The following is a 9951-nucleotide window of genomic DNA, read 5'->3' as shown; positions in this document are numbered from 1 at the left end:
CTAATAAAAATGAACATTTTGTACTAATGGTGCAGCTTGTAAAAAATGTGATGTTGTACTAATTCAAATCAAGTATTTTTTACTAATGGTTCCCTCTTACTACCAAGAGCAGCACAATTAGCACTTTACACATGTAAACGAGAGATTGTGAAATGACATTATTTTTCGAGATGGGAAGCATTCGAGCATTCGACAGAACTTAGAGTGAAAAACATGGTGTAAGCAATAATTAGCAAACACAGTTACACACGTAAAGTGAAAAGGGTTATCTTAATTAACATCAAATTTTCAGAAAGAACAATTCAACAAAAGTAAAAAAAAAGATAGAATTCAACTAATTGGGAATCTAAATTATTAATCTGGGAACAACCAAAAAATGGAATCGTGCATTTAGTTCTTTTTTCAAAACTGGTCAATCAGATGAATGAACTAAAATACATGATTGCTCAGTCGTCGATGAGATATGGAAAGTATATGAACAACATAAAAATACATATACAATTCATCGCCGAACCATTTTGATGGTAAAAGAAATAACACCATTCAACACCTGTCTGTACCAGATCGGAATGAAATCAAAATAATAGAATCAATTTACCAGAAGCATTTGGATTGGAAGAAAAAAATAGGATCCCTTTACCAGATCGGACTGAGATCAAAGAAAATGCATACAAATCGAACATGCAAGCCAGGTTGAATCTTTGAAACGAAAAGAAACTTCGCCATGTCAACTGAATCTGTCCAAATCATGCACAGGAAAAAAAAAATACAAAGTACTACTGAGACAAAGTGGGAAGAAATCGAACAGCAGATTGAAAGCCGGCTTCGGCACGGGCCGGCACTGCCGCTGTGGCGGGGGCCTCTCAGCTGATGAAGACGGAGCCGGCGCCGCCCGCGCGGCCAAGCGCCGCCTCGACTCGGCCATCGCGCCCCGCGAGTCCTCGCCACCCGACGCCCGATCTAGCCCTTGCCGACGAACGGCCGCCGCGGTGGTCATCAACGCCGGCCAGGAGGCACGCTGCAGCTCGAGGGCGTGCGTGCCGGTGAGTATCTGGACGCGGCGACTCACCGTGGACGGCCGCTGCTCCCAGCCGAACACCACCTTGACGGCCGCTGCTCCCCGCCGCCGGCCTCCGCCACCAGAGCTAGCTCGGCCAACAATCCCTCCTCCGATTCCCGACCTAGCCTGCAGCGCCGCACTGCCGCTGCGGCATCACCGCGCGGTGGAGCTCGAGGGCTCGGGGGCGGGTGATGGTGGGAGGTGGGCGGCGGCGAGCATCTGCTGCAGGAGGAGCGAGGCCGCGTGGGGGCCGACCTGCTTGAGGGAGGATACGAGGAGGAAGAGGCCAAGAGGGGATGCGGCGTGCGGCGGTGTGTCAATCGAGGAGTAATCGTGGGGAAGGAAGGAGGAAAGAAGACAGAGGATTTAATGCGGTCACTGAATACACGTGAATACTTTCTGGACAATGTCAGATACATTGCAGATACATGACATATACAACCACGTGATGCTTTCTGATTGGCTGAGTTTTCATCCTCGCGCGTACCCGGGTTCCGTTCAGCATTTCCGGGTCAAAAACGTCTTATATTAGTGAACGGAGGGAGTACATCTTAGAACCGTGGAAATGTATGTTCAATTCTCTGCCGGCCTAGGTGCATTTTTAGGGCTGGACAGGTTGTCTGTGCGCCCTAACCCACATGTCACCCTCTCCCACCTCTCCTCTCTCCTCCCATCTTCCTCTACATGGCGACGCGCATGCCGAGACAGCGCGAGGTCGGTGATGGTGGATCCAGGGTTGCTCTACTCGCACAACGGCGATGGCATGGGCTTTTTAGATGCTTCGCGAGGGCAAGCGGGAGAGCGCCCTCTACACAGTGCGATCGTCCGTGCGGGTGCTTGTCGAGGTGCTTTAGTCAGGCGGCGGCTCGGCTCCTCCGGAGGCGCGCGAGTACGCGACGGGTGCGCTCTTTGGGCTTACGGAGGAGAACCGCGCCGCCATCGGCGTGGATTTGCCCCTTCTTAACCTCCTCACTCCCTCGCCTAGCACCCGCGTGCGCAACGCCGGGGTGGCAGTCTACCACCTCACCCTCGCTGCTGTACACCTGGTCGCCCACTTCCCGAGGGAGTCCAAGGCCATGCACACCGTCGCGTCGAAACGATAACTTTTGTGTTCATCAGGTGGATGCATCCATATTTTTTCTATACGAAATGTTTCGTAATAGATCGAGCGTTGGAGCTGCCCTACCGGCTGGATCTGGTCCGTGGAGCGGTGATCATCAACTCCAAGTGTAGCAAAGTGTGCCACACGTGCGGGAGAACACTGTTCATACACACACTGGTCGCCGAATTTTTGGCAAAAAGGACCACCTTCACGAGTGAATTATTGAAAAGGACTACCTTCAGATGAAATTGACAAAAAGGACCATCTATACCGTGGCGGCAAGCTCGCCAAGCGACACGTGGCATCTACCGCCACTGCCTGTGGTGGCACGCTCCTCAAGCGACACGTGCCTGTGTCGGCACGTACTGTTCACCCACAACCGTGCCTGCAGCCATGGGTGGTGATTGCAGGTGCCACGTGTCGCTTGAGGGGAGCTTGCCGCCACAACACAGGTGATCTTTTTTATCAATTTCATTCTTTTTAAGAATTCACTCGTGGAGTGGTCCTTTTTCCCAAAAATTCCTCATTAAGGGCATCTCCAACCGCGCGACCCAAACCGCGCCCGCGCGTCCGGATGGGTCGAGCCGGACAAAATCCCGGCCCAACTAGGGGACGCACCGCAAAAGCGGACGGCCGCGGCGTCCGGAACGACGCAAACCCGGCCCAAATCTGGGCTAGGTTTGCGTGGCCGCGGATGGCACGCGCCGTCCGCTCGCGTCCGGGCGCTGGTCGCCTCGTCTCCCTAGGGCCCACCTGTCGGTGACCCGGGAGGCTATTAAATGGGGACTGGAGGGGATCTGGCCCTCCACTCCACTCCCCACTCCACTCCCGCAGCGAAACCGCCGCCATGGCCCCGAAGCGACGGTTCGCTTCCGGAGCCAACAACGACAAGGCGAGCAGTAGCCGCCGTCGTCCGCCGGCGCTGCGGCCTGCGGGAGGAAACCGAGGCGGCCTCCACATCGGAGAGGCCACCCGCGGCGGCGCGGCATTGCCGCAACCGCCGCCTCTGCTACTCGAGCCCAAGCCCGAGTCCTCGGAGGAGGACCCGGACCTCCGCGCCGCGATGCTCATCTCGGCGGCGGAGGAGGACGCGAAATGGCCACACCTCCATGCGGCCATTCGCACCTCCGAGATGGAGGAAGCGGCCCAGCGGGAGGTCGAGGAAGCGGAGGGCTGGGAGCTCTACGCCCAGGCCCGCCAGGCGCGACGGGAGGAGGAGGCGGCGCGGCGGGAAGGCCGAGCGCCGCGCAGACGAGGAGCGCCGCGAGGAGCAGCGACGACGGCGAGGAGGCCGAGGCGGCGGCGCTCCGTGCGCCGCCGTAGCCTCGGGTGGCTCCGGACCCCCACTCGGCCTGGGAGGAGGCCCGGTGGTCTCCGTGGCTGGAATCCCCGGCGCGGTCGAGCCACAACAGCGCCTCGCCGCCCGGGGACGTCGTCCACGACGACGACGCCCACAGGGGCTAGGCGGCCACCGCGCCGCCGACCAAACCCTAATAGAGGGTTTTTAGTTTAAATTTAAAAGCCCATATAGGGGCTTCTTTTGTTAGTTATTTGCCCAAAATAGGGCATATGTTGAATGAAATTTCGTTTAAATTTGCTACTTTTGTTTTGTTTTCGTGTTTCTCCGATTATGCGCTGCGTCCTCGCGTTGGGCGCAGCGCGTGACCCAAACGGACACGCGGACGCGGGCCGCTATCCGCGTGTCCGCTCGGCTACTCAAACGGTCCAAACCGGACGGTCCAGCGCGTCCGGTTTGGGTTGGAGATGCCCTAGGTGGCCGGCCCGTGCCATTTTCACCCCGTGCGACCGTGCGAGCGATCTGACCGGGAGGAAAACAACTCCATTTCCGTTGCCGCGCATCGTGCGCCCCATGTCGGCTGTGCGTCTGCAACCAGGCCCCACCACCTCCGGTGTATCGGTCACCCAGACCCACCGTCCAGCCGCGTATCCCGCCACCACGTGCACCCCGTGACTCCCACACATCTCGCTCGCCTCCATCAATCCATCATCCCCACACGTCGCCCACGCGCTAATCCATCGCTCCCACCATTAAACCACTCACCTCCCCGACGGACTCCCCAAAGTCGCACACCACTCCTGCCTCGCCAGCTCGCCCTTTTCCCGATCTCTGCACCGATCCCATCCATGGCGACCCACTGGGGCAGCTCCCCGGCCGACGAGCACGACGACTTCGACGAGTTCGACCCCACGCCCTACGGCGGCGGCTACGACCTCTTCGTCACCTTCGGCCGCCCGCTCCCACCCTCCGACGAGACTTGCTACCCCTGCTCCGCGCCCTCCACCTCCTACGACGCGCCCCACTACGCCGCCGAGGAGCCCTCCCCATACGGCCACCACCACAAGGCCCAGGCCGCCCCAGGCTTCCGCCCCCAGCACGAGCAGCCGTCCTACGGCGGCGGCGGATCCGGCTACGGAGGATCCAAGCCCCAGCCCGCCTACGGCTTCCGCCCCCAGGAGGAGGAGGAGCAGCAGCACTCCTACGGCGGCGCCGGCTACGGATCCGAGCCCCAGCCCGCCTACGGCTTCCGCCCGCAGCAGGAGGAGCAGCAGCACTCCTACGGCGGCGGCGGCGGCGGCTACGGATCGGACCCGCCCCGGCGCTCCGAGGAGGACACCTACGGATCTGGGTACGGCAGGAAGCCGCAGCAGGAGGAGGACAGCTACGGCTCTGGCTACGGCAGGAGGCCGCAGCCCGAGGCGGGCTACGGATCTGGCTACGGGTCCAAGCCGCAGGCGGAGGAGCAGGCCTACGGCTCGGAGTACGGTTCCGGGTATGGTGGGAGGAAGCCGCAGGCGGAAGAGAGCTACGGATCCGGGTACGGCGGTGGTGGTGGTGGGTATGGTGGGAGGAAGGTGGAAGATGAGGTCGAAGGTGGTGAGTATGGCTCCGGTGGGTACCGCAAGCCCAAGCCCTATGGCGAGGAGACTCAGGGTTCGTATGGCTATGGCCAGAGCGCTGGGTATGAGAAGCCGAGCTACGGCGGGGGAGACCAATATGGCCGCAAGAAGCGCGTAAGTTCCTGTCTCTGATCGTTTACTGTTGTCTGTACATGTATATTGTACTCGTTTAACTTGTTCAGTGTTGTGATTGCTTGTTCCTAGGTAGATCGTTGTGCCTCTGGACTGTAACGTAGTGAATGGTTGAGGAAAGGTTGAGTGTTTGTTACTTGTGAACCTGGTTGCATTAGGTCTTCCAGTAGGCGGGATGTGGTAGATACAACCATTTTTTGCCATGCAACTATATCATTGTTAGATGATAAGAACTCATATAATTTGTTACGGCTTTAAGTTAACATGCCAATGCCAACTTTAGGAATCATGCTTTATATGTCATAAAAGGGAAAAAGGAAGTAGCTGATATAGTAGATTTAGATGCTGAAAACTTGTTATCTTAACACTAGTTTGTTGTTAGTATAACATAAGCATATTCTATTCAGCCGCTAAATGGGAATGTTAATTACTACTTCGTGGTGCACTAGGAAGTAGCTGATCACATGTTCTGTTTCGTTCGAATATTTATAAAACTGATTGATCGTATGTGTTATTTTGTTTTGATTGTTTGAATGCACCCTACACGACCCTTTCTGCGCGTGCAAATTCATTGCTCTCGCTATCTCACTTAGATTCTGATATGGTTTTGAAATAGTTAGGCATATACAATGGTTACCTGTCCCAATAGAATTTGTGAGAACAGTGTAGCTAAACAAATTTGTGAAAATTGCAGTAATGGTCGTTCATACACATTAACCCCCCAGCTATAAGAAAGCAAATCATATGACTCATATTTGTTTGTAATTGTTATATTGTGCACTTAATAATATGCCATCTGTACATATGCAAGCAAGTAAATACTATGTCTAAGAATATAAGTTGAAGAAAGTCTGCCAAAACCTACCGTAAGAGTACTCTCTTAGTCTGTTTCCTCTATTCTCTTCTACCGCTCACATTTTTTGCTTGTACTACCTGTTGGCTGTTTTTTTTTCTGGTTGGACAAGAGTAATATTTGTGCATTTCTTTGTAGCTAACTAACATAGTGCTTCCTATCGAAGCAATCTCTGAAATGTTAATATCAGATGCTTCTTATCAACCCTAATATTTCCTGCTGCTGCATTACAGGATGACGACGACTCTGATGATGAAAAGAAGAAACGTTACGGCGGGGGAGACAAATACGGTCGCAAGAAGCACGTAAGTTCCTGTCTGTGATCATTTAGTGTTTTGTTTCAGCATTGACATATCTGGCATTACTTGTGGTTATTTGACACTACTGATCAACTCTGTGGCATTCCTTTGTTGTGCAATATTTTTTGTTACTAGGGTGCTGATATTGTTGTAAAATATAACCTCCGTTCGGAAATAAGTGACTAAACTTTGTCTGGATACACACTTAAATGCGTTTAGATACATCCAAATCTGAGCTACTTATTTCCGAACGGAGGGAGTAGTAGGCATATGCAGTAGTTTTCTCTTCCTGCAGATTTGTCAGAACAGTGAAGCTAAACAAATTTTGTAAAAGTACAGTAATGATTGTTCATCTACTCCCTCGGTCTAAAAATGGGTGTCTCAACTTTATCTGGATACTGATGTATCTCTAGCTAAAATGCATCTAGACACGTTCTTATCTAGACAAAAGTGAAACACCTATGTTTGGACGGAGGTAGTAGATAAAACACCCAGCTATGTGAATGCTTACTTATGGCCGTCAACAACTTCTATGTTGTAAATTTGATAATCTTCCATCTACGTATTTTCTTAAGTGCAATGTTTGTAAATGTGAGCTAAAGAATTTGTGCCAAAACCAACAGAGATGGGAGTATATTTCCTATATTCTCTTGGTAGCGTTTGCAGTTTTGCTTTTACCACCTGTTTGCTCTTTTTCTCTTGTCAGGCAAGATTAAATTTTAATGCATTTCTTGAAGCAGACAAACATTATTATAATCTTCCTATAGAAGTTATCTTTGATTGTTTAAAATAAAATAAAAAATTCTTACCAACCCTTAATATCTACAGGATGAAGACAATGACTCTGATGATGAAAAGAAGAAACGTTACCACAATCGCCGCCACAACTATGATGACTAAGCCTGCATCCTGGCCTTCAAATGTGTTCGTTATCCCCTCATCTAGCCACTACACGAATAAAAATGGCCTGGTTTCCCTTCCGAGTACCGAATATTGTTCTCTTTTCCGAATTTGTATAACTCCATACTAAAGTGTGCTATGTGGGTGGTTTACACGTTTGAATGTTCTTCTATCTGTATGCGGAAGATGATATGTTCACATATGTGTACACTCTCGTTGATTGCTGTGTCTGAAAGTGGATTCCACGTCTTTGCTTGATTTTGCTGTTCTTCCAACTGCTGTAATTTGTTGATTCTCTGCTATAGAATCTTGAGCCGTGCAGTGGATATTATTATGCTGTTGCTTTCGTTTCATTTGTTTCTGGTGGTTGTACTGAACCCTCATAACGAGCAGACTGAGGCTGGGCTGGGCACCACAGCAGTGGGGGTTAGCTCAATTTTTTTGTGAATCCGCGTGAGTTTCTCCATTTTGTTTGTGTGTACTTTTAGTCTAGGATCCTTTCATAAGGTTTGTCATCAATTCTATGAGGCTATATCTCTTGAAAAATTTCCTACGACTTGCACCCCCAGCAGGAGCAACACTGTTATGGCGGTGGTGGATCCAAAAACCAGCCTGCCTACGGCTTCCGCCCCCAGCAGCAGGAGAAGCACTCCTATGGATTCTGCTCCCGGCAATAGCAGGAGGAGGAGCGCTCCTACGGTTTTCGATATGGATCCAAGCCCCAGCGCTTGACGGAGGACACCTATGGATCTGGGTACGACAGGAGGCCCCAGCAGGAGGAGGAGACCTAGGCTCTTGGTTCGGGAATGATCTGCAGGAAAAGGACATCTATGGTTCTGGCTACGGCAGGAAGCTGCAGGTCGAGGAGAGCTACCGATCAGGGTTTGGATCTAGAATCTAGATACGGGTCCAAGCAGCAGGTGGAGGAGCAGACCTACGGAATCGAAGTATGGTTCTGGGTATGGAAGGAAGCCACAGGCGGAGGAGAGCTACGGATCTGGGTACGGTAGCAGGCCACAGGGGGAGCGGTGGGTATGGTGGGATGAAGACCGAGGAGGATAGCGGCGAATCCTATTCCCCGCTCATAGCGGGCGCTATCTGGCGCTCCGCACAGAGCGGGGTAGGACTGGGCCGGCCCGTTAGCGAGGCCAGGGGCTCTTCCTTCGTTTTTTTTCTTCAGGTTTCTCTTTTTTTTTGGTTTTTTTTTTTCTTTCAGGTTGTGCTGGTTTTACCCTCCAGTTCTGCTTTTTCCGATCGGTTTTTTTCTGAAGTTTTCATTTTGAACTTTTTTTAACTTGAACTAATTTTATTTTTTGGAAAGTTTCAGATTTGAACTTTTTTCGATTTGTTTTTTTTTTTGAATATGAACACTTTTTAAATTTTAATATTTTTTATTTGACCAATTTTAATCTGAACATTTTTGGATTTGAACAATTTTCAAACGTGAACTTTTTAAATCTAGTATTTATTAGAATCTTATTTTTTTATTTTGATATTTCAAGTTTGAATTTTTTTAGATTTGAACAGTTTTTAATCTGAACTATTTTCGTGTTTGAACTATTTTCAGATTTTGAACGTTTTTAGTTATTTTTGTGATTTATTTCTGTATGCTTTTCTTATTATCTTTAATAACTTTACACACCTAAAACTATTAAAGTAACAAAATGTACAAGGTCATATGTTTTCAAATTCAATCAAGGGAAATTACGTTCATTTTTCATAAAATTACAAGGTGGAAATCCGTTCAAAGCTGGAATTCGGTTCAAGTACCTGTTAGATGTCAAGGTGGAAACCGTTCATAAATGTTTAGGGTTGAAAACTATTCAAAATTCACAAGTATTCAAGGAAATCCGTTCAAGGTGGAAACCGTTCATAAATGTATTAAGGTGAAATTCAATTCAAAATTCAAGAATGTGCAAGGATAGAAACCGATCATTTTTTAAAAAAATGTTCAAGGTGGAAATCCATTCAAGGTGGAATTCGGTTCAAGTAACATAAATGTTCGAGGTGTAAACCGTTTCATTTTTCATAAATATTCAAGATGGAGATCTGTTCAAGGTGGAATTTTGTTCAAGTAACAGGAATGTTCAAGGTGTAAACCGTTCACCTTTTTTATATAAATATTTTCGGTTGAAATCCGTTCAAGGTGGATTTCCGTTCAAGTAACAAAAATGTTCAAGGTTGAAACCGTTCACTGTTTTATGAATGTTTTGGTTGAAATCCGTCCGAGGTGGAATTACGTTGATGTAACAAAAATGTTCAAGGTGCAAACCATCCATTTTTTATACATGTTTTCAGGTTGAAATCTGTTTGAGGTGGAATTTCGTTCGAGTAACAAAAAAGTTCAAGATGTAAACCGTTCATTTTTCATACATGGTCAACGCGGAGATCCGTTCAAGGTGAAATTTTGTTCAAGTGCTTGTTAAATGTCAAGGTGGAAACAGTCCGTTTTTCTGAAATTTTCAAGGCGAAAAACCGTTCAAGGTGGAATTTTGTTCAAGTAACATAAATGTTCGAGGTGTAAACTGTTTCATTTTTCATAAATGTTCGAGGTGGAGATCCGTGCGAGGTTGAATTCCATTCAAGTAACAACAATGTTTAAGGTGTAAACCGTTCACCTTTTTATATAAATATTTTCGGTTGAAATCCGTTTAAGGTGGATTTTCGTTCAACAAAAATGTTCAAG

The 9951-nt window shown here is 49.2% G+C and overlaps 1 protein-coding gene across 1 annotated transcript; it reads left to right on the top strand.

The window, feature by feature from the left end:
* Positions 1–4184: 4184 nt before the first annotated feature.
* LOC127317538 (uncharacterized) lies at positions 4185–7523 on the top strand. The gene is made up of 3 exons (XM_051348092.2): positions 4185–5195; positions 6300–6371; positions 7194–7523. The coding sequence occupies exons 1-3, from the start codon at positions 4308–4310 to the stop codon at positions 7263–7265; spliced, it is 1032 nt and encodes a 343-aa protein (XP_051204052.1). The 5' UTR covers positions 4185–4307; the 3' UTR covers positions 7266–7523.
* Positions 7524–9951: the final 2428 nt, after the last annotated feature.

This window comes from Lolium perenne, chromosome 7 (genome assembly GCF_019359855.2).
Source record: "Lolium perenne isolate Kyuss_39 chromosome 7, Kyuss_2.0, whole genome shotgun sequence".
Lineage (NCBI taxonomy): Eukaryota > Viridiplantae > Streptophyta > Magnoliopsida > Poales > Poaceae > Lolium > Lolium perenne.
The sequence above is the reverse complement of the archived record's forward strand: the minus strand, read 5'-3'. Positions and strand labels throughout refer to the sequence as shown.

What these genes read in the sequence shown, in the direction of transcription:
- LOC127317538 (XM_051348092.2), top strand. Translation starts at nt 4,308, where the DNA reads ATGGCGACCCACTGGGGCAGCTCCCCGGCCGACGAGCACGACGACTTC. An exon ending in AATATGGCCGCAAGAAGCGC is followed by an intron (nt 5,196 to 6,299) that starts GTAAGTTCCTGT and finishes GCTGCATTACAG; the next exon opens with GATGACGACGACTCTGATGA. An exon ending in AATACGGTCGCAAGAAGCAC is followed by an intron (nt 6,372 to 7,193) that starts GTAAGTTCCTGT and finishes TAATATCTACAG; the next exon opens with GATGAAGACAATGACTCTGA.